Source organism: Bidens hawaiensis, unplaced genomic scaffold (genome assembly GCF_021521415.1).
Source record: "Bidens hawaiensis isolate Kalapana, Puna unplaced genomic scaffold, B.hawaiensis_p1.1 tig00012849_1, whole genome shotgun sequence".
Taxonomy (NCBI): domain Eukaryota; kingdom Viridiplantae; phylum Streptophyta; class Magnoliopsida; order Asterales; family Asteraceae; genus Bidens; species Bidens hawaiensis.
The window spans coordinates 305,882-331,245 of NW_027492073.1; the positions used below are offsets into that span (position 1 = coordinate 305,882).

A 25,364-nucleotide genomic window follows, 5' to 3' on the forward strand; every position below is an offset into this window, starting at 1 on the left:
GTTTGGTCATTTTTATGACTTTCGTCCAAATAGTTTATTTTTTGCAAGTGGACCGTTGAGGTTTCTCATTTATTGTCAATGTCGTCATAATCGCTAACTTAGTTTATTTTCAAACGCTAATTCAAGAGTAAACTAACCTTAAAATACATCCACTTGATTTATTGCTTATATCGGGGAGAGTGAGTTTTCAAGATATATATCTCAAAGACCAATAGAATAACATATTCGTGGAGTAGATATGGTATGAGTCTCTGACACGCAATGTCGTGATGGATGAGTTGAAGCTCTAAAGAGCTACAACAAGCCTCCAGGTTAATTGATGAGAAGACGATAACAACTAGCCAGAAGATGCTTATAGTTAACAGATAAAGAAATAGGATTGTGAGTGCATACGCAAATGTCATGGCCTCTGATTGGGAGATTGCGGCCTTCTAAGGCCTTGTTTAGATGAGATCGCGAGAAGTGGAAAGGGGCACAACGGGAACTGGCCCTATGCACAGTTCGTCTAGTGATTTATTAATCACAGACTTTTAAACCCTAGATTTGTCTCTATTTATATGATATGTACTTGTAGTCGGAATTATATTAATAAAATAAAATAATATATAGTTGCCACTTATAAACGTACGTAAGTCATTTTAAACGAAGTCACTCTAAATCCTTGTATTTGTTTTTTTGTTCTGATCTTTTATTTTATTATTTTTTTTATTCACTTCGCACCAGAACCACAATAATGTTGCTATAGATCCACTACTTGAGTTCCATTTAATTAACTAGAATACTACTTTGAATATTTGAGTATTTATTTGGACTAATGTTGTAATTTTATGAAAGTATATTTTTATAAAAATGTATAGAGAATTAGCACTACACAAAATTACTATACATAAAACTAAAGTCTTAGCATATTTTTATGTCTCTTTTAGAATTTAGTACAATATAACATAGACTGAAACAACAGAAATTCAAATAGGACGCATGCGTTGAATCTAAGAAATAATGATAAAAGGTGATCGATCGCATGCAGAAATGTCAAAATGTTGAAGTCGTGAAATCAAACTAAAGTATTGATATTGATTTCAATCTCATGCATATAGTTCAACATTTAACTTTTTAATTAGGTAAACTACATATTTATTTGAAATCAACTATATTAATTTCAAAAGATATACAAATATAATTTCATATTATTAAAGAAACCTAAAGGTATATATATCTTAAAAAAAAAGTACGTACGTACATATATATATATGAGATGAGATATGCATTTAGGTGCTTTAAAAACGCGTGAACATTATTCAAAGGTTTCACACCATGCATGCAACACTATATATAGTCGCTCGTCTTATCAGTTCCCAAATCCTCCCAATTAGTCTCTTGTTGCAGAAGTCACTTGTTATATGGTTTTAGCCAGCTACTCAAACACGTATAATATGATATGATATGACATGATATGATATAATATAATATAATATAAGTGAAAAGATGTTTCGAAGAAGACATGGTAAGAGGACCACTCGGGCAGAAGAGGAGGAAGAAGATGACACGTTTCCGGTGTACTCTCCCCAGTCGCAAGACGACATGACCGCCATCGTCTCCGCCCTGGCTCAGGTCATTGGCGGTGATGAAACCACCGACAACAATAGTCATGGTGATCAAATGTCTTCGGCTACTCAAAATCAACCGACACAAGTTATTCAACAATCACCAGGTAAAGACTTTCACTTTCTTTTATCTAGATAGCATTGCATATTAATAGATCAAATAAAAAACATATATCTTTTATGAAAAGTGAGAATATATAGAACAATCTATACGTACTACTAGACTTTTCCTTTTTAAATTCAAAGATTAAAAGGTGTATGAAAATGTATATTTATAGAATATTGAACGGTTTATCTCTTTAATTAATTTATTCATTACTTAGTTTCTCTTCTATTTTTTAAAGTTTTCTTTCTCTCTTCTCTCTAATCCCAGTCCTAACAGTCTCTACGTACATACAATAGCACACACAGTTGCATAGTTCCAACACATGTAAATATTTCAATTTATCATGTATGATAGACAAATATAGTTGATATATATTTATATGGACAAGTACATGGCGGACCTACTATAAGTGTAGGGGTCTACGGTCTACCAGCTCTTTTGGAATTTTTTTAGAGAGATATATATTAAAATCCCTATCGACCTATATAAAATTTTGATACCAACTCCTCTTCCAATTACATTGAAGTTTTTTTCAGGGTTTGTCATTGGACATGTAACTGCACGCACAAATATGTGGCATCATATTTAAGCATATATACGTGTGTGCATGTGCGCACGCATGGAACCAAAAAAATACGTAGTATAATTACAAAATACAAATTATATATAAGTCTACATATGGCATACGTAGCATACCTATTTTATAAGGCAATTATGATTGCAACATTTTGGGTTTATATTGTGGCATTCATAATACATGCACTTCACGTGTTTGTGCTCTTTATTTGGTTTATGTACGTGTGTTTAACATATGTGTTGTGTTTTCAAATTTATACAAGTGTGCATGTCAACATATTTGTTTACATTAGAATCCAATTTTCCAATTTATTACAATCAAGATCCACGCGTGCAACATGCATTCTAGACTCATTATTAGACTCGACTAACCGGCTAAGAAGACCACAAATGGTCAATTTATTATATATTTTCGTCTCGTTATTAGAATCATGTGATTTATATGTAACTTTTGTTTATTACATATTGTATGCATGTGCATGTTAATCACAATTGTATGTTCATAACAGATGTGAACCAAAGGAGGAGACACTATAGAGGAGTAAGGCAACGACCATGGGGGAAATGGGCAGCCGAGATACGTGACCCACAGAAGGCGGCTCGGGTGTGGCTTGGCACCTTTGAGACCGCGGAAGACGCAGCCATTGCTTATGATGAAGCTGCTCTAAGGTTTAAAGGTAACAAAGCAAAGCTCAATTTCCCTGAAAGGGTTCAACCGGGGAGGACCGAGTTAGGTTATCTAACCACCTTTCCTCACCACCTTCAGCAGCCACCTCCACAGCCTCAGCTGCCGTATCACACCACCGTAGCTCCTAATTATGCTGATTACTCACAGTTTCTTGTGGGTTCAAATGATCAAATGGGTGGTTATTATCCAAATATTTTGCAGTCGTCTAATTCATCATCGTCGTCTACAAATCTTCAGGGTAGCTCATATGATTATGGGTCCATGCAATATTGGCAAGATTATGATCCAAGAAACTATTAGGGGAGTCATTATCATATTTCAAAGATTTTTTTTTTTTTTTTTTTGAGTAAGCGGTTTGTAGAAAATGAAAGTGTTTCTAGACGGGTATTGGAAAACCAATCAAATCTAGGTAGTCTGTTATCAGTTATCTCAGATAACGTACTTCAACTAACTAGCATTGAGGTGGCACCCCGGTTCCAGATTCATATACCGGACACCATGGTTGCCATCTTTTTTTTTTGTCTTCTACGTCCAAGACTGCTAAAGGCACACGCGGACTTACCTAGTCCTCACCAAAAATTAGTTGAAGTCCGTTTCTTAAGATAGCGGAGTACTTAGTTTTCCAATGCCCACCTAGTAACACCTTGATTTTCTATAAGATACCTACTTCCCAAAAAATTCAGAAAAGTGTGTGTGTCTTGATTCACCTAGCTAAGTTGCAATGTTATTTATTTTTGATTTCTTTTCAACTGCCATGTACCAACTTAAAGTCTTAATACTATGAGAAGTGTTTTTCTTTTCAAAAACCAAGTAATGAGAAGTATCATGCATGTTTTTCATTCTCTCTAGAATAGATACACACACACAATGCTATAATAATATTATTATTGTTATAATAATTAAATATATCATCGTCCCCCCGACCCTCTCACCAAACTCATTTATCATTGACCCGTACCATATTATCGTACTTATAATACTAACGTCACAATTAATAATAATAATAATAATAATAACGTACAATATCTAAGTTTTGTGCTAATCTTTCAATACTTCCCTCTAAGCATAAAACTAGTTTGGATTAAACTTGACATCTTTAATCATTTTTAAGTACTTTAAATGGTTCATTGGTAGAACTTGACATTCAAGAGACAAGTAGGTGAACAAAAATGAAAACAAATAAAAAAAAATGTGAAAATAAGAGAGTAAGATTTTCTTCCCTTCTAGCATTCCTCCTAAAATCGAAGAATTTGAAAACAAAGTAATCAATATACATATAATATTTTTGCAATTTATTGATTTTACCCTTTCAATTAATACAAAAATAGTTAGTAAAAATCTTAAAAGTTATAATTGTAAATGGCCAATAGATAGATTTGAATCAAGTCTTTGGAGGTGTAGGCACAAGCAGGTACCGCTAATCGGTTACTATGACCGGCCAATAACCTGAATAAAGAACATTTCCGTTGATGGTTTAACCCCAAAATCGGGTACAATAACCCGATGAAAGTAGCCATTGGTTTGGGTCAAAGTGTAGCCCTTGGGTGGGTCCTTTCCAATACAAAAAATTATACCCCTATAAATACATAATATATCTCACTATTATTTTCAAAAACACTCTGCGCAACCATCTTCTATACTCAAGCGTTTCTTCACGAATTGGTGTGGCACCACTTGACCCATTGGGAGGCTAATCTATAGTAATATATTAGTTCACTGGAAATAATGCCTTAGAGCATCTATAATAAAGACTCTGAAAGATATAAAAAAAACACACGACTAGCTAGTTAGGTGTCGTATCATAAAAACACTATTATTTAAAAACACGAATAACTCACTCAATAAGAAATCCTTAAAAACACTCAAAACATTGTCATATCATCACCATCTTTTGCAAAAAAAAAAAAAAAAAACTTGAACCCTAGCCACTTGGTTCACAAGAATTCACCAATGTATTAGATCAAATGCTTCTTGGACTATCTATTATGTATTTCAACACTTGTTGCCCACCGTTAGCTAGCCTTTTATGATGATGTCACTATTACCACCATCGATTTTTCAATTATCGAACAAATTGTCATTAAACCCACTCTTTTCACTAATTTCTTGAACCTATGCCCTTAGGTTATTTTCAATTAGTTCGGTGGAATTCACCAATGGCATGATTGTATTCCACTATTGAAACAACCGTGTTTGTCAAATTTCTATCCATAAACAGAAGGGGGATTTCCAAATTCAAAAATTCACTCCCACGCTCTCATTTCACAGTTCTAAGTCGGTTTTAACTGTTGAAATGTTTGATGAAGTATTTTATCAATTTTCTGATGATTAAACAAGGTATTCGTGTTATAGTGATACTAAACTTCTTGCCTAACTTTGGTGAAGATAAACTTTATGCATTTGTGTCTTCATTCATACTAATATTATATGTTTACGTTTTTGCTATTCTTAAAAGTCATGTTTATTCATTATGAGTGCTGTATTCTAAAATGCTCTAATCCCAAAGAGTCTCGAAAGTCAGGTTTACTTGTGCATCTTAGTCTTAAACTTCGAATTTAACATTTGCGCAACGGTAAATATCCTTACAAGTTAGATAATCCTAAGTCTTGATATATCAAACTGAAACAACCAGATTATACACGGCGTCGAGTGACAACTTTCTTTTCCTCCAATCAGAGTATTCCATTCAATTTTTTTTCTTAGATTTTTTTAATTCATTTAATTACAACATTAAATTTGATGGATGAAACCATTACATATCTTTTTTAAAGATGCTTTTCACCTATGTGACGGGACGTGTTTTTTTTTTCTCAATTAAACCACTGTGGATACTCTAAGGTTGACGGTTAGGTTAAACCGAGTAAACCAATTTTTTTCTTTTCATATTCTATATCTGGCCCAATGCCTCTTTCCTTATTTTACTCATTTTCATTTAGCCCAATGAGTCAATACTATGATTATTTGTAGCCAACACTCAACAATCTCCAGTCTGGATTTAATACCTCCATTTGAATAATTTACATTTTTACGTGTTGTTTTAGAACGTTTCCTGGCTTTTGTATGTTTTGTTTTCGATATAAATAGGTTGTTTTAACCTATCTGAATTATATTCATTTGTTTTTTTAGTTTTATCCAAAAAAGTTTCATGCCAAAAAAAAACAAACAGATTAACACCCCTATTATGCCTCGTGCAGGGCTGGATTTGGGCATGTGCAGGCTGTGCAGCCGCACAAAGCCCAAATCCAAGAAGGACCCATAGTTATTTTTTTGTTAAACAGCTATAAGTCCAAATTCAAATGCTTAGCCTAAATTATCAAATGTAAAGAACCAGATCCAAATTGCCTTTTCAATCAGTAAGGCCTAGATGTGCACAAATCGGGTTTTCCAAATACCCGGGTTCGGGTATGAAACCGGGTTCGAATATGATCAGGTATTATAAAATCGGGTATTGATAAAAACTGGGTCGGGTTTGGGTACGGGTATTGACTCTAAAAACCATGCCCTATGCATCGGGTTCGGGTAGGGTATAGAGCCGGGTATTCTAAAACCGGGTGTTTGAATACCCTATTTTTGGGTATTGAAAAAACCCTATTTGTGGGTTTTTTCGGGCTTTATTCCAGGTATTTTTCGAGTATAGATTGAATTTTTTAAAATGTTGCACTTTTTAGGAGTATTTTTCGGGTATACATCGGGTATTTGAAATACCCGGTTTCGGGTATTGAAAAAACCCGGTTCCGGGTATGGAACCGTTTCGGGTTTCGGGTATTACCAGGTACAAATCGGGTCCGGTTCGGGTTCGGGTTTTAGTGTCGAAATGCATACCCTATCCGTACCCTACGGGTAGGGTCGGGTACGTGTTCGGGTATTAAAAACCCGAGTATTAATAAAACCGGTTTCGGGTTTTTATTTCGGATCCAGTTCCGGGTTCAGGTTTTTTTGTGCACCTCTAGTAAGGCGTAGAAAAAAGATTTTGAAAGCTGAAACAAAGGCCCATAGTTTTTTTCTCTCTTTTTTATAATTTTTTATATATATGTACTATGTTACGCAATCGTGATCTTGGTTTTATCAATCTGGATTTTCTTATTTTTTAACTCTTTAATTCAAGTATTCAATTGAATCACTTTATATAATAATATGTTACATTTATATATTATTCATTCGATATCTAAAAGATATAAAAAGTGATATATGATATATAATTATAAAAGCATTCAACGGCACAGATATATACTTCAACATTACGGTTCTAACCCATCGTCTCAATAAAATAATATGAGGAAAGGTGAACTCTAGAGGAATATTTGATTGGGTTTATCCATTGACTCGTTTACAAACGCACTTTGATATGCTTGATTAGTTGAAGTTTTAGCTTAACAATTTTGTATGTTTTTCAGAAATTATCCCTTCTAAACACTTATTCGGTTTTCAAAAATGAAAAAAAAAGAAATAAATACTAAAGAGCTTAAAATATGAAGAATCGATCAACAATTTGCCACAAAAAGTGCTAGAAGAGCCTCGTGAAGTATTGTTTTGTTTATTGTTTGTATGTTATCACACTTACCGTTCTATTACTATATATATATATGTATGTATGTATACACACACGCACGCACACACATGAGTTTATATTAGGGCCCATTTTTTTTAACTCGCACGGGGTCTATAAAGGCCGACACGTTCTCAGGGACTGCCCTGACCATGTGTTACAAAATGTGTGAAATGTGAGTTCGTCACGTAGGCATCACATGGGCATTTAGGGCTTTCGTATTTCACACCCATTCACATTTGTTGTAGTAGAGTGAAATTAGAAATATAATAACAGGACGAGGTGGAGGTAATTTTAAATTATTTATATTTAAAATAAAATTACATTTATTCAAAAAAAATTAAAAAGGACTATACAAATGCATTTACCGTTTGTTGTTATTAACCAAATGATTTACAATCTGATATTTAACAATACTATTAAAGCAAAACATATTGTACACATGTCATTCAACTAGTCTCTTCACATCACTTGTTCACATGTCATTCAACTAGCCTTTCCACATCAATGTCACATCATTGCCAAGTCATCTATTTCCTTTACTATTATTGTTAAATCATCTCACACACTATATTTAAACCTTAAAATTTTCCACCCTAATCATTTTAATCTCTCTCTCTTTCTCTCTCTTTCGGCTTACTAACTTCATCATCACCATCTTCTATATTCCGGTAATGTAGATCGGGATTAATCGTTTTCCGGTAAGGTTATATATTATATTCTAATGGCCAACAATGTTATATGATTTTCCGGCAAGGTTATATCTTTTTCCGGTAAAGTTTTCTGATATGGTTTTATATTTATTTTAATTGTTATATGATTTTGTAATAATCTCTTTAGGTTGTATATCAAAATCCAAGATTGAATTGATATTTTGAAGTTATTAAGGTTTTCCGGCAAAGTTTCCGGTAAGATTTTTGTTTTCCGTTTTTGTTTGTATTTATATTAATTATTATATGATTTTCTTATAATCTTTTTAGGTTCTATATCAAATTCGAAGATACAATAGGGATTTTCCTTATTTTTTTTCTGGTAACACGATTCAAATATTCTGGTTATCAATTAGAACATCAATTTTACATTTGTTTACATAATTCAAATCTTCCATAACTGGTAATTTGTTTTTTAAGTGATATTAATATTAATATTTAATTTTCTCATTTCAGGTTATGTTCCCAACTTGATATAGCTAATTTCGGGGTTGAATATTTGTTGATAAGATATCTTAGTTTTTGTTTAATATTGTTGTATATTTTTGTTATTATTCATGTATTTATGTATTTTTCGCAATTCATGTAATTTATTTGATTTTTATATAATCAATCATATATTGTTGTTGGTCAAAGCCCATTTAATATAATTTAATCAGAACCGGTGTATTAAAGAAAAAATTATTTGTATCTTATATTTATCTATTTATTAATTATAATCTCAATAATTTATAATAATTATTATAAGTTTAGTAATTTTGTTATTATTAATTTATTACCTTTTCTAATTAGTTGTTACATCTTATTTTGACAAAAATAATAACATTTACACCTTGCCATTGTTTATATTTCAATATCTTTGACTTAAACATTACTCTATTATTATACTGTAAGATACATTATATTTTCTATATGTAACCAATTACGTTATATATGGAAAACTCAATAAATAAGTTATAAAGTTTCCATGATTTTAATTACAAGATTTGCAATATAATAATTTATTGCAAATAAGCATTTACATTATATTTTCTATATTCAATGTATTTCCATGATTTTAATTACATAAATACAATAATTAAGTTTCCATGATTTTCACTTATTTTCACATTTCCATGATTTTTATTATTGGTCAAGTTCTTTTTAAAGTTTCTTCAAAAGTTTATTGTATTAAGTGAAATTCCTTTGGTGTTTTACAATTTTATATTATCTATATATTATTTTTGATTAATATTAAATTTATTTTATTAATATAATCATTTATTAAATATTAGTTTTTATTTGGTTAGTTTTTTGGTATGGTAACCATTATTAAATTAAAAATGTAATAACCAACATTTAAGTTCACGTAAATCATTGCAAATTAATTACCTTTAATTCAATTTATGACAGTTGATTTTTGTTTAAAGATATTTAAGGTAATTAATTAATTTATAATTTGATTTCATTTACTTAATTGTGGAATTCAAATTAAATTACTTAGTTTTAGAAGTCAAATTATTAAATTATTAACGTTTTCCAAAAGACCCGAGTAATTATAGAAGTCAAATTAAATTATTTAAACTCAAATTTATTTTAATTACACTAATAATATTGTTACAAAGATTATGTAATTTAAGAATGATTTCAAATATTGTGATAACTAACTATCGTTTGACCAAAATGATATAACTATAATTAATGATATTATATTTTGCCAACTTCAAAACAATTTATACTTTTTATATATGTAAATCGTTTGAATATAAGTTTTTGCAATATATGTTGACCACTAATTAATTTATTAGTTATGACGTCTTTGACCATAACAATTTCTTTGTTTTACAAATACAATTATTTGATAAATATATATGAACATTAGCTCCATGTGATAGCTAAAAATTAATCAAATAGAAAAGAGTTTAATATCAAGTTTATAACCAATAATGTTTATATAAACGTAGGAATGAATGAATATATACCAATTACGTTGTTCTATTAGATAAATTTATAAATGTTACTTTTATGTTTTACTTGCATATTATATATGTAGATTATGAAAAATGACAAGGTTTTGTTGTCCAACTCATAGTATAGGTAGATATGTATATTTATTTAAACTTTTGTAATTGTTTATAACATATGAATCCATTTTGTTTATAACATATTAATTGTATTAGAGTTGTACTTTTAATTTCAAATGATGCAGTTATCATTTAATTAATATTTGAATAATTTTTAATTACGTATAAATATCAAGATTAATGTATACAATTAAAAAAAGAATTATATAATGAAATTGATTTTAAATAAAGTAATGATGTTAACAATTACTGTATGTTTTTTTCTTCCTATATATTTTTATTAATATTTTTGAATATGTTACTTTTATTTAATAGCAATATTTGTCATTTGTAGTATGTTTGGATTGCTAAATGACAATGATTTGAACGTTCGCAGACCAATTCCATTGAAGTTGTTGTCATCTCTTGATGAAGAGTTTTTGAAAGCAACATCTTTCTATAATATTTGTAAGATTTGCACAATAATCTTGGTAACCTGGTTATATTTTTTAAAGTTTCTTATTGATCTCTTATACTCTATTGTATTAAGATTAATAATTAGTTTATTACTTTTGCCAGCCGAAAAGTATCTTCTTGCTCGAAACATATTTGCGTAGGTTGAATATGTTGTCTATATTTATATGATTAGTTGATGTGTTTTTCCACCCATGTGTAACACGAGCTATATCCTAGTTAAACTATTATAGTCTGACATATTAATTAATTTATTAAATTTTACTCATATTTTATTATAAAAATAAAAAATAGTTATAATTTATCAGGTGCTTGTATATTATGTTAAAAGAAACATATAAAATGTTGGAGTTAATAACTTAATCATTAAAGCTATATATAACAGACAGAATCAACCAAAAGATATATAATAATAATAATTACAAGATATCGTCAGAGTTTGTTTTGTAAATAAAAGATATATATAAAAAAAACATAAGATCCGACATCATGAGTTAACAAACAATATGATTTGTAAGATATGATATATATCCATATAAAAAAAGTTATCAAAAAACGCCAATGTTTTATAATATTACCACTAAAATTATAACAAGACTATCAATGTATTGAACAATTTGAAGATGACAGAAAACAAAAACATGAGAGAGATATATATTCAGTAACTTTCGATTGTTGCTGCTTCCTTTGTTACATAAGGTTCATATATATACAACTACTTTTACTATTTAGGAAACATATGCATTAAATTTGTGTTGAAAATGTTCATCCATTCACATGGATGTTTCTTTTCTTACACGTTTATATGGCCTTTGAAATTTGGTGTCATACAATATTGTCGGCAAGGTTGTCGGTGGTGATTCATAACACTCCCCCTTGGATGACACCATTTCAAAACTTCGGGGTCTTGAAGTACTGCCTCATTAAAAACCTTGCTAAAGGAAAACCCAATGGGAAAAAACTTTAGCTAAGGGAAAAAGAGTGCAGTGTATAGCTCCCCTTCAAATTGCAGGTCGTTACATTGTTCGTACATGGCGCATGCCAATATCATGAACATGTTTCCTGAATGTTGCTGTGGGAAGTGCTTTTGTGAAAAGATCAGCTGAGTTGTTGCTGGACTGGACATATCTCATTTCAACCTGATTGTCTTTAATAAGGTCTCGAGTATACTCAAAGTATCTTGGTGGTATATGCTTTGTTCTGTCACTTTTGATATATCCTTCCTTCATTTGCGAGACACAAGTTGCATTATCTTCATAGATAGGAGTTGGAATTCGATCTTTCTCTAGTCCACAAGAAATCAATATGTGTCGTGACATAGATCTTAACCATACACATTCTCTTGAAGCTTCATGCAATGCAATGACTTCAGCATGATTTGAAGATGTTGCAATGAGTGTTTGTTTCTGAGAACGCCATGAAATCGCAGTTCCTCCATTCTTAAATACATATCCAGTTTGAGATTTTGCTTTATGGGGGTCAGATAAATAACCTGCATCTGCATAACCAACTAACCCTTCTTTTGAATCGTTAGGATAAAATAAACCTAAATCAACAGTTCCTTTTAAATACCGAAAAATATGTTTAATGCCATTCCAATGTCTTTTAGTAGGGGATGAACTGAATCTTGCCAATAAATTAACTGCAAAAGAAATGTCAGGTCTTGTACAGTTAGTAAGATACATAAGTGCTCCAATTGCACTGAGGTATGGTACTTCGGGACCAAGAATCTCTTCATTATCTTCGCAAGGACGAAATGGATCATTGTCAACATTGAGTGATCTAACAACCATCGGTGTGCTTAAAGGATTTGCTTTGTCCATATTGAAACGTTTTAAGAGTTTCTCAGTATAATTTGACTGATGCACAAGTATCCCATTATGCATATGCTCAATTTGTAAACCAAGACAATATTTGGTTTTTCCAAGATCTTTCATTTCGAATTCTTTCTTTAAAAGAGCAATTGCTTCATTAATTTCTTTTTGTGTCCCAATTAAATTTAGATCATCAACATACACAGCTATGATCACATATCCTGATGTTGTCTTCTTGATGAAGACACACGGACAAATAAGATTATTTGTGTATCATTTGCTTATCAAATAATCACTCAAACGATTGTACCACATCCTTCCAGATTGTTTCAGTCCATACAAGGATCTTTGTAATTTGATGGAATACATTTCCTTAGGCTTTGAGCTTATTGCTTCGGGGAGTTTAAATCCTTCGGGAATTTTCATATAGATGTCACTATCTAGTGATCCATACAAGTAAGCTGTGACAACATCCATAAGACGCATCTCTAACTTTTTAGAGACTGCTAAGCTGATTAAATATCTAAACGTAATAGCATCCATAACAGGAGAATACGTTTCTTCATAGTCAATTCCTGGCCTCTGAGAAAAACCTTGAGCTACAAGTCTTGCTTTATATCTTGTAACTTCATTTTTCTCATTTCGTTTTCTCACAAAAACCCATTTATATCCTACAGGTTTCATTGACTTTGGTGTAATGACAATAGGTCCAAAAACCTTTCGATTGTTTAGTGAGTTTAATTCAGCTTGCATAGCATCTTTCCATTTGTTCCAATCTTGTCGATTTTTACAATCATCTACAGATTTTGGTTCGGGGTCATCATTTTCTTCCATGATATCGCTTGCCACAGAATAAGAAAATATATCATCAATATTTTCCATTTCATCTCGATCCCACATTATATGTGATTTACTATAGTTTATTGACAATTCTTTATTGGAATCATTTATTTCTTCCTGAGGAAATGTTATATCATTTATTCTTTCCTAAGGGAAGGTTTTGTCAATCATTCCTTCCTTAGGGTCAGTATCCTTCTCAGAACCCTTTCTTTTTCGAGGATTTTTATTCTTTGAACCGATTGGCCTTCCACGTTTTAAACGTTTTTGAGATTCATGAGGTGCATTATTATGGTTTTGCTTGCTTGGAATCTCAACTCGAGCTGGAGCATTAGCAGCTGGTATATGAGATTTAGTGACCCTGTTTATATCAGTAAATGCATCAGGTAACTGATTTGCAATTTCTTGTAGATGTATTATTTTTTGAACCTCTGTCTCACTTTGTTTTGATCTTGGGTCTAGGTGTAACAATGATGGCACACACCATGATATATCTCTTTCTTGCTTTTTCATTTCTCCCCCCTAATGTCGGGAACATTGTCTCGTTAAAATGACAATCAGCAAAACGTGCTGTAAATACATCACCTGTTAAAGGTTCAAGGTATCTTATGATGGAAGATGTTTCATATCCAACATATATTCCCAACCTTCTTTGGGGACCCATTTTTGTGCGTTGTGGTGGTGCAATAGGAACATACACAGCACAACCAAAAATTCTAAGATGAGAGATATTTGGCTCATTTCCAGAAACAAGTTGTGTGGGAGAGTATTTATGATTTGCACTTGGTCTCACGCGTATTAATGATCCAGCATGCATAATTGCATGACCCCAAATAGAAACAGGGAGTTTTGTCCTCATTATTAATGGTCTAGCTATTAGCTGTAGGCGTTTGATCAACGACTCGGCTAAGCCATTTTGTGTGTGTACATGAGCAGCAGGGTGTTCTACAACAATCCCCACAGACATGCAATAATCATCAAAAGCATGTGATGTAAATTCTCCCGCATTATCAAGCCTTACTCTTTTAATGGTATAATCCGGAAAATGTGCACGTAATTTGATAATTTGAGCAAGAAATTTTGCAAAAGCAACATTACGAGTCGATAATAAAGAGATATTAGACCATCTGCTGGATGCGTCTATTAAGACCATGAAGTATCTAAATGGTCCACATGGTGGATGAATTGGTCCACATATGTCACCTTGAATTCTTTCAAGAAACATTGGTGTTTCTTTATCGACTTTTAATGGCGAAGGCCTTGTAATTAATTTTCCAAGAGAACAAGATGTACATTGAGGCATTTTATCTATTTTGTGGATCTTTTGACCTTTCAGTGGATGCCCATGTGTATTTTCAATGATCCTTTTCATCATTGTGGATCCTGGATGGCCTAATCTGTCATGCCATAAGTTTATGATACCAGAATCGCAACAATTTTCTTTGACTGCCATATGTGCTTGAGGCACATTTATATATGTATAATGCAAACCAGAATGGAGCATTGGCAATTTTTTCAATATTTGATCTTTGCTTATGATATGCAAATATTTTTCATTACTAACAGTCCTTGACTGAGTATCATATCCATTATGATATATGTTTCTGAAACTCAACAAATTTCTTGTTGATTTTGGGGAAAATAAAGCATTTTCTATTTTGAGATTTGTACCATTTGGTAATGCTAAATTAGCTTTTCCCACTCCTTCTATCAAGTTTGTAGGACCTGGTATTGTATTGATGATCCCTTTTGTTGGTTTCAGTTTATAAAAATATTTTTTAGATCTAAGTATAGTATGCGTGGCTCCACTATCTGCTATACATATATCTTCTTCATTTGTTTGATCTTGTGCTCCGGTGATTTTCATTTTAAATCTTGAAAAATATTAAGAAAAAAAAAATAAGTATATAACGAAGACATATGATATTTTAATAAGAACTTTATTTAATTGAAACACAAGTAGTACATGAAAGAGGAACTACATAATTAAAGATAATGAGAACACACTTAATAACTGCATCTAATTATAGTGGTCAAGCAACTTTGTTTCAAAGTTCTACCCCAAAGTCTTCAACGCTCAGCTCAGCATTGATATTATTAAAGTTATCAACATGGTTCACTTCTTTCTCTTTTCCTTTTAGAGAGGCTTGGTACAGTTCACACAGATGTGGAGCTGTGCGACAAGCCTTTGCCCAGTGGTTTGTACTTCCACATCTAAAACATGAAGTGCCATTGTTTTCGGACCTACCAGCTTCATTCCATTTATTTTGGTGGTTGGAATTGGTATTGTGTGGGACATGATAATTATTGGTTCTCTGGTTACGACCACGACCACGACCACGGCCACGACCACGACCGTAAGAGTTATTGTTCCATTTGAATGGATGCTTACGATCATTAAAATGCCTTTTGTCAAAATGACCACGTCCACGTCCACGGCCTCGTCCTCGACTTTGTTCCCATTTATGATCAGAATTTTTATGAGAACTTTTGTGAGCAACATGTGCTTCTGGTATTGCTAATGAACCCGTGGGACGAGATTGATGATTTTTCATCAATAATTCATTATTTTTCTCTGCTACAAGGAGTAGTGCATTTAGATCAGAGTATCTCTTAAAATTCTGCAAACGATAATGTGTTTGCAAGTTTATATTTGATGCATGAAACGTGGAGAAAGTTTTCTCTAACTTTTCTTCCTCTGTTACGGGATACCCACAAAATTCTAGTTTTGAACAAATTCGGTATAAAGCAGAGGTGTAATCATTTACCCTCTTAAAATCTTGGAACCTAAGACTGTTCCATTCATCTCTAGAAGTAGGAAGTAAAACTTCCTTTAGATGACCGAATCTGCTTTTCAAATCTTCCCATATCATATATGGGTTATCATAATTAAAATACTCATGCTGTAGTAATTCATCAATATGTTTATGGATGAAAACATCAGCTCTTGCTTTATCCTGGTCAGAGCAATCATTGTATTCTTGGATTGCGTCTAACACATCCATAGATTTTAAATGTCTTTTGACATTTGCTGTCCAAGACATATAATTTTCTCCAGAAATGTTGAGTGCAGGGAATTCGAGTTTTGCTATATTTGACATTTTGTTTCTAAACATAATAGAGCAAATAATAAGATAAATATTAGAATCCATATATATCAATCAACAATGAGATACAATACATTGGTAGAGCTACAAACATATAAAAGAAAAAGAAAATGCCGAAATCTTCAGATGGGAGATTAAAAATTAGAATGAGAAGTAGTATAAGCATTATAGTGACCAACATCAAAACCGGGTGAATCATTTTGAGAATTTTATCTTGGATAAATTTAATAAGAAGAATGTTTGTTGTAAATGAAATGGGGTTAATGATTAGTTATTTATAGTGAAAATTTGTAGCCCTTTTATAACGGTTATATTACCGTTTATAACGGTAACATTACCGTTTGTGTGTGTGTATATATATAATATATAATATTAATTATTTTAAAGTAGGATAATAAATAAGATATTAAATACAGTTTATTTTATAAAATATATATAATTAGTATGCACAATAATAAGAATAGAATTGTTAGTGTAAATAAATCTAACTTCTAAATGAGATATTAGTGTGTATATATAAATAAAAGTTAGAATAGTTATCAAATTTTAATAACAATGTTTATACACATTATTGCTATTACTCAGTATATTAGTTAGTATATGTATATGCATAGATATATATCTAATGTACATAATTAAAGAAGTGTTTATGATGCTTATGTAGATACCTTTGTGTCTATTACCTTTCTTGGTTAGGATATAAGCGGCTCGTGCTGATAACGTGTTATAATATTACCACTAAAATTATAACAAGACTATCAATGTATTGAACAATTTGAAGATGACAGAAAACAAAAACATGAGAGAGAGATATATTCAGTAACTTTCGATTGTTGCTGCTTCCTTTGTTACATAAGGTTCATATATATACAACTACTTTTACTATTTAGGAAACATATGCATTAAATTTGTGTTGAAAATGTTCATCCATTCACATGGATGTTTCTTTTCTTACACGTTTATATGGCCTTTGAAATTTGGTGTCATACAATATTGTCGGCAAGGTTGTCGGTGGTGATTCATGACACAATGAATTAATATTCCTGTTTCATATTTATTATTCATCTACCCATTAAACGTGGAGAAATTTACAAACAACAGGTCAAGTCCATTAATAATAATCCATGGGGTCCATGCACAGTACATATCTTCTTAGTCTTGGTTGTTTTCTACATACATAATAAAAGCCACTTTCATTGTAGATTTTATGTTCATTGAAATATTCGATTGCATGACCACATGCTCTGAATCAATTATTTGATCAAGTGACATTAGAGTTTTGTTTTTGTTTTTCGGACAATGGCGGATATTCTAGTGTTTGTGGTTTTGATTTTGAGTGTTATATGTGTGTGTGTGGAATCCAAGTATATGATATATGATACTGCACAAGGAGTTGTGAAGGGTAAGCTTAATGTGCATCTTGTACCACATTCGCATGATGATGTTGGTTGGTTGAAGACTGTTGATCAGTACTATGTTGGATCCAATAACACCATTCAGGTTATTATTTTATATCTAAATTGTTTTTTTGTCTTACATATTCATTAATTTATTAATTTTTTTCTTCACTGTTTGGTATCTGAATTGTTGATCATATTACAGGCGGCCTGCGTTCAAAACATTCTTGATTCGATGATTCAAGCGCTGTTGGCTGATAAGAATCGGAAGTTTATTTATGTTGAACAGGTTAAAGATTTTGGATCCTTTTATTTCACTATGCACTTTGAGCCAAAATCGATCATTGACTTTGCAAACGATTAAATTTTGGTTTAGTCAGTTAATTTGGTTTAGGTTCGGTTAATACAGTTATGTGTTTGCGCCTATCATATAGGTTTTGAACAAACTGTTGTGAATGTTGCAGGCGTTTTTCCAGCGTTGGTGGAGGGAGCAGAGTGTGGCAACCCAAGCTAAAGTCAAGCGCCTTATTAGCTCGGGTCAACTTGAGATGATGTAAGCAGATAGAGTTGATATATTTGGGCTGCCACTATACATACACCATCTGATATCATCTGCCATCATACGGGCCACATGACAGAAGAAAGATGGTCATATGGCCTGTATAACAAGCAAAAGATGATCAAACGGGATGTATGGAAAAAGATGGTCATACAGCCCGTATAGCAAGCGAAAGATGATCAAACGGGCCATATCACAGGCGAAAAATGGTCAAGCGGGCCGTATGACAGGTCAAAGTTTGTCAAACGGGCCGTATGACAGGTCAAAGATGGTCAAACAGGCCGTAATATATGAAAAATGTCAAACAGGCTTTATAAAATTCATCATTGGTGTGTGTTGTCACATAACTAGACGTGTAAACAATATGACCCGTATGGTGTGTATATATGAGTGTATGACTATGATACATAAGAGGTGTTTGATTAGTATATTGTTATGGATTTATCTTGGAACATATAGCTAGGATATGAGTAGTTTGTTTTTGTTGCGCAGAAACGGAGGCTGGTGCATGCATGATGAGGCAGCGCCACATTACATTGACATGATTGATCAAACAACATACGGGCATAAATTCATCAAAGAACAATTTAATGTAACACCAAGAGTTGGTTGGCAAATAGACCCCTTTGGTCATTCAGCAGTGCAGGCTTATCTATTGGGAGCAGAGGTCACATATTACTAATGCATCTAAAATAATAATGTTACATGTTTTCAAGTTTTAAACTTTAGCCTTTATGATCATTTAGGTTGGATTTGATTCTCTTTTCTTTGGCCGGATTGATTACCAAGATAGAGCTAAACGAAAAGAGGATAAAAATCTTGAAGTTATCTGGCGAGCCTCCAAGAGTCTCGGGTCATCTTCACAGGTCCCTTTCAATATAATTATCATTAGTACTGAAAACATACAAAAGTGTAACCTTATTATTATTAACACTATTTAACGGTTTCTTTATATATACAGATTTTTGCAGGTGCATTCCCTGAAAATTATGAACCGCCACCTGGCGGATTCTATTTTGAAGTCAATGACGAATCCCCAGTCGTCCAGGTAAACTTCAAATCGAGCTTTGAGGTTTATAAACATTTATTAAAAATGTAACATAAATACATAATGGCATATCTTATACTGAAGGATGACATAAACTTGTTTGACTACAATGTCAAAGAACGAGTCAACGATTTTGTAGATGCAGCTTTGTCACAGGTGAGCTGCGTGTATTTGTTTTAACCTTTTATATTAACATCCGTCTGGCATTTTATTATTAATGAACTAAAAATATTTGTTAAACAACTTGTATTATCAGGCAAACATCACACGCACAAATCATGTTATGTGGACAATGGGGACAGATTTCAAATATCAGTATGCAGAGTCATGGTTTCGGAATATGGATAAGTTTATTCATCATGTCAATAAAGTTAGTGCCTCTATCAATACCTCCTAAGTCACTTTATTTAAAAATTTTATAGTAATATAGTTTTTTGTAATCAATCATATTTAACGCAATAGATTTAAAAAAAATGAAAACGGACTTAAAATGGTTTTTGAGTTTTGCATATATGCATACAGGATGGTCGGGTTAATGCGCTCTATTCAACACCGTCTATATACACTGATGCTAAACATGCTGAGACTGACACCTGGTCTCTCAAAAAAGACGACTATTTTCCGTAAGTATATTTTGTAAACCTTAAGTTATATATTTAATATTATGACATTTCTAGCCTCCATTTTGCTAATAGTTTAAACACTATATTTGTTTTTCTAGATATGCAAGCGACATAAACACGTACTGGACAGGATACTTCACTAGTAGGCCTGCTCTCAAGGGATATGTGAGAATGTTGAGCGGTTATTATCTGGTGCGTAACACAACTATTTATTTATTTTGTATCTTGGTTTTTTTAATAAAATTCTTGATTATGATTCTAGTTTTTTGACTAAACTTTTATCAGGCAGCAAGACAGTTGGAAGTAATGAAGGGGAGGAAAAAAACCGGGCCCACTACTGAGTATTTGGGTGATGCATTAGGGATTGCTCAGCATCATGATGCTGTTAGTGGTACATCTCAACAACATGTGGCTAACGATTATGCAAAACGCCTCGCGATAGGTTACAAAGAAGCTGAAATGGTGGTTGCAGAATCGATAGCTTGCATGATATCACCAAAACCGGGATGTGCAAGTTCAGCAACTAATATTCAGCAGGTGCATATGCAACATATATGTGTATAATATAAAAAATATATATGTGCATTTTTTTTGCTTAATGATTTTTCTTACAATTAATTCCCAGTGTCCACTTCTGAACATAAGCAACTGCCCTCCAACTGAAGCTGATCTTTCATCTGGCAAGAAGTTGGTAAGTGAGATGATTAATACCTGATATTATCATATTAAGCCTGGGAAACTGGGCTGGTCATGATTGCCACACATACCTGATATTGTCCAATACACAAGGAAATGGCGTAAAACTTTATGTTATAATCTGCATACGCGTGTCAAAGTTAAATGTACTAATGCCACTTTTACTGTAGATTGTTGTTGTATATAATTCACTCGGATGGAAGAGATCTGATGTTATAAGACTTCCAGTAAGTATTACATTAGGCTTCATACTCCTTTCCTTATATTGTACATATCGATATTGGTATTAATATTACATTAGGTTGTTAGTGAGAATCTTGCAGTCTATGATTCCAGTGAGAAAGAAGTTGAATCTCAAGTTCTCCCTATAATAAATGAATCTATATCGATAAGAAACTACTACACGACTGCATACACGGGTGAATCACCAAAATCTACTCCAAAATTTTGGCTTGCATTTACAGCAGACGTTCCACCTTTGGGTTTTAGCACATACATCATTTCTAGCACCAAAAAACCAGGTAAAAATCTTAAATGTCTAAATTTTTATGCAAACTAAATGGATTTGCACGTTGAATAATCATTTTATATGTATTGAATAAAATTACTATGCAGCTTCAACTTATGTAAAAGAAGAGTTTTACACACGTACTATAAACGGAAAAGATGATATAAAGATAGGGACGGGAAATTTAAAATTAATATATTCTGGAAGTGAAGGAAAGCTTTCTCAGTATGTTAATAGTCGAAGCGCTGTAAGTACATTATCATATTTGTTATGTTAATAAAAATATATAGTTTTTAAGTTGTTGGGGTAAAAAGACCGAAATACCCTCATATGCAAGACACAGAATCCGTTAGTAGAAAGGACGTAAACTGTGACAACATATGAACATAAAGGAGATTTCTGTTATTTCCTTAGTTTAAAGACGGAAAGTGAAATTCGATATATACTTGAAAGACTAAAAGTGTGATTTACTCGATATATTATTAATATTTAGATTGCTAATATGTATCTGCTTATATGTTGGGTTATGAAAGATTGAAGCCTCTTTGAAGCAATCATATAGCTATTATGCTGGATTTGTTGGCTCGGGTCAGGTAACTTTATTATTATTGTTATAATTTAATTATTTATTATTGTTATTACAATGTCATTTTATTATTATTTTTGTTTCAGGCATCCGGAGCATATATTTTTCGTCCAGATGGTGACCATCCTATTGTTTCTCAGAAGCAGGTATATATTTATTTTCTGATGCATGTATGCTATGATTTGTAATCCAAAATTCCAAATTAATAATGTTCAGTTGCAATAATATTACAGAATATAACAGTTCTAAGAGGGACAATATATGATGAAGTGCATCAGAAAATAAACAACTGGATTTACCAGGTAATAAATTATTTGATCAGCATCCTTTCTTGATTAACTTTGATAATATTATGAATCTCTTTTTAGATCACTAGAGTGTACAAAAATAAGGAACACGCGGAAGTCGAATTCACTGTAAGTTCAACATTTATACTCTTTTTAAGTTTTTGTTTTGGGGATATGCTTATGAGTTATGACTAATAATCTGAATTTCAGGTGGGCCCCATACCTACAGAAGACGGAGTTGGGAAAGAGATTACAACTAAGATCACAACCACCGTAAAAAGCAATAAAACATTTTACTCTGATTCTAATGGTCGAGATTTTATAAAACGGGTATTTGGTCAAAACTTAAATTTGTGATTCTTGAAAAAAAAACATGTTGGTAATAATTAAAGGTAAATTTTTGTGGCAGATTCGAGACTATAGAGCTGACTGGGATCTTGAAGTGAATGAACCAATTGCAGGAAACTATTATCCTGTATGTTTTAAACTTTTGTAGTATTATGCATACATTACTCAAGTTGAGTTACACATGTTTAACTCAAAGTTGGATTATTTTGCAGATCAATCTTGGTATGTACATAAAAGATGAAAAGAGTGAGCTCTCAGTTTTGGTAGATAGATCTGTTGGTGGATCGAGCATTGTTGACGGGCAACTAGAGTTGATGCTTCATAGGTACATTTTTCCTTGATGATGCCATTATATCTCACAGTTAACATTTAAACAATTTTGACCAACAAAAGTGAAAAAATAACCACTGAAACTTATTTTTAACCAAAGAGTTAATAAAATTATACGATAATACGAGGCCAAAAAGTAAGTTCCTACTCCACATCATCACAAGAGTATGTTAAATTTGCGCCAAATATATTTTTTAAGCGTCTTGCGCCTAGTCATCACATGATTAGGTGATTTCGTGCGCCAAAAAGGAAAATTGAAATTAATTATTAAAAATACTTAAAAACTTAAAATAGCCATATGGGAACAAAAAATGACACGCGGGTGCAAGAATATGCAAATTTGCACCATGTCAGCGCAGGATTTGGTGATTCTTGTGCCAGTTAATTAAAAAACAAAAAAAAAAGTAATTAACTTAATCATTTAAAGTTACGTAAAAACTTAAAATAGCCATGTGAGGACAAAATTGCCACGTGGGAGCAGCAATATGCAAATCCTGCGCCACATAGGCACAAGCTCACTCGGGTCCATGGCCAGTTTGGTAAAAAAAAGAGTAAATGGTTAATTTTGTAGTTTTCTTGGTCAAAATGGTTAATTTGGTGGTTTTCCCTATACAATATGAATAATTTTGTAATTTTTTGCAGGAGATTGCTCTATGATGATGGAAAAGGTGTTGCAGAAGCTCTAGATGAAACAGTTTGTGTTGGTGCTGAATGTAAAGGATTAGCAGTAAGCATTTTTTATTCTTATTCTTATTATTATTAATTCCAATAAATATAGACAAAGTCAAGTACTTGTGTGTATAGGTTCAAGGGAAATACTATATTAGAATGGATCCACTTGGAGAGGGCGCCAAGTGGCGTCGATCATATGGTCAGGAGATATATTCTCCACTTCTTTTGGCATTCACTGAGCAGGTGAAAGAAAAGTACAGTTTTATTGTTTTTTTTAGAAATTATAGATAGTTATTGTATATTAGTAATTAATTAATTCGGTCGTGTTGTACAGGATGGAAATAAAGTGACAAACTTCCAAGTGTCGAAATTTTCAGGAATGGATTTCAATTATAGTCTCCCTGATAATGTAGCATTGCTAACACTCCAAGATCTTGAAGATGGAACAATTCTTCTTCGTTTGGCACACTTATATGAGGTTCTTGATTTTTCCTTAATTGTACTGAATTATAAGAAACGGGTCATTTTTCAAAACGGGTTGGGTCGACTTGAAACAGGCTTTTAGAAGTTTGTTACCATAAAAACACACTTGGAGAATGTCCTACCTGTTTGACTTTTTGACCCATTTGACCCGTTTTCTTTTTAGCTAATCTTTATATATGACCAGTTAATTTTTTGTTTGAATATTTGTTCATTCTGGTTTTAGATAGGAGAAGATAAGGATCTTTCGGTTATAACCAATGTCGAATTGAAGAAAATATTTGCTAAAAGGAAGGTAAGATCCAAATTGCAGTTCACTTTAACACAATAAAATACAATAATATTTTCTATTATTTATTTTTGACTTGTTTCTTGTTTATCTTCCATTTATATATATTATTTAAGATAACCAAAGTATCAGAAATGAGTTTATCGGCTAATCAAGGAAGGGCGGAAATGGAAAAGAAAAGGTTAGTGTGGAAAGTAGAAGGGTCCAAAAATGATGAACCTACAAGTCAAAGAGGTGGACCTGTTGACCCGCAAAAGCTGGTTGTTGAACTTGCCCCTATGGAAATACGAACCTTTATTGTGACAGTTGGTAATTAAGACGCGTTCTAGGAAGCTCCTAATCATGCACTACAATAATTTGCTACTTGTATTATTTGCCTCTTCAGTTGATTGTTTCTGAAGGGTTTGACCTTATATGATAAATACAAACTATATAAAATTTAATTGCAGTGTTTTGATATATTTAAAAATGAGGCTCAACTAAAAGGTAAGGATTAAAATGCATTGTAGGCTTTGGAGATGAATATATCATTAGAGTTTAGTTTGATTTTGGTTAAAGTTTGTTAAGACGTCGAACAATTTTCAACTGTTTTGATACCGGTAGCAATTTTGGCCGCATAGGCGCATACAAGAAACGAGTTCATCAAGTAAGAAACACGAGGAACCAAACTTTAAATCAATGCAAAACTGTTTTATGATTGATATTGCTTGAGTACAGCTCATGAGAAAAAAGAATCTTACAGTTCACTATTTCAAAATCCTGAATGGTTATAACTTGATTTTGTCAATTGCAGTTAATACCATAATGACTATTATTCAACTATTTTTTCAACCCAAACTCAAAACCTCTACCATGGTTGTTGCTCTATATTCCTACATATTCTACTAATATCCAAACTACTGATACAATAGTAAACAAAGAAAAGGTACCAAAATTGTATTTCTTGTCAGCTACTACACCAGTAATTTTCCAAGTTAAATGTTTTCTTCGTCATCAACCGCCTGCATCCCCTCATTCATTTCAATGATATATGTTAT

The 25,364-nt window shown here is 32.2% G+C and overlaps 2 protein-coding genes across 2 annotated transcripts; both read left to right on the forward strand.

Annotated features, from left to right (window-relative positions):
* The first annotated feature begins 1,485 nt into the window (after positions 1-1,485).
* On the forward strand, positions 1,486-3,442 carry LOC143542442 (ethylene-responsive transcription factor ERF114-like). The gene is made up of 2 exons (XM_077035025.1): positions 1,486-1,711; positions 2,796-3,442. Exons 1-2 carry the CDS (start codon positions 1,486-1,488, stop codon positions 3,272-3,274), a joined length of 705 nt encoding a protein of 234 aa, XP_076891140.1. The 3' UTR covers positions 3,275-3,442.
* Positions 3,443-17,587: 14,145 nt separating this feature from the next.
* Positions 17,588-24,681, forward strand: LOC143542456 (putative alpha-mannosidase At5g13980). The gene is made up of 27 exons (XM_077035037.1): positions 17,588-18,004; positions 18,107-18,190; positions 18,366-18,454; positions 18,953-19,127; positions 19,207-19,326; positions 19,422-19,508; positions 19,593-19,664; positions 19,765-19,878; positions 20,031-20,131; positions 20,230-20,323; positions 20,417-20,668; positions 20,757-20,822; positions 20,998-21,054; positions 21,129-21,348; positions 21,443-21,582; positions 21,869-21,928; positions 22,008-22,067; positions 22,155-22,223; positions 22,290-22,337; positions 22,419-22,538; positions 22,618-22,683; positions 22,769-22,881; positions 23,529-23,613; positions 23,691-23,801; positions 23,893-24,036; positions 24,265-24,333; positions 24,444-24,681. Exons 1-27 carry the CDS (start codon positions 17,804-17,806, stop codon positions 24,642-24,644), a joined length of 3,018 nt encoding a protein of 1,005 aa, XP_076891152.1. The 5' UTR covers positions 17,588-17,803; the 3' UTR covers positions 24,645-24,681.
* Positions 24,682-25,364: the final 683 nt, after the last annotated feature.

Coding starts and splice junctions, on each gene's coding strand:
- LOC143542456 (XM_077035037.1), top strand. CDS start 17,804: ATGGCGGATATTCTAGTGTTTGTGGTTTTGATTTTGAGTGTTATATGT. Junction 19,879..20,030: donor TTATTCATCATGTCAATAAA/GTTAGTGCCTCT, acceptor ATATGCATACAG/GATGGTCGGGTTAATGCGCT. Junction 21,929..22,007: donor GATTTGTTGGCTCGGGTCAG/GTAACTTTATTA, acceptor TTTTTGTTTCAG/GCATCCGGAGCATATATTTT.
- LOC143542442 (XM_077035025.1), top strand. CDS start 1,486: ATGTTTCGAAGAAGACATGGTAAGAGGACCACTCGGGCAGAAGAGGAG. Junction 1,712..2,795: donor AGTTATTCAACAATCACCAG/GTAAAGACTTTC, acceptor TGTTCATAACAG/ATGTGAACCAAAGGAGGAGA.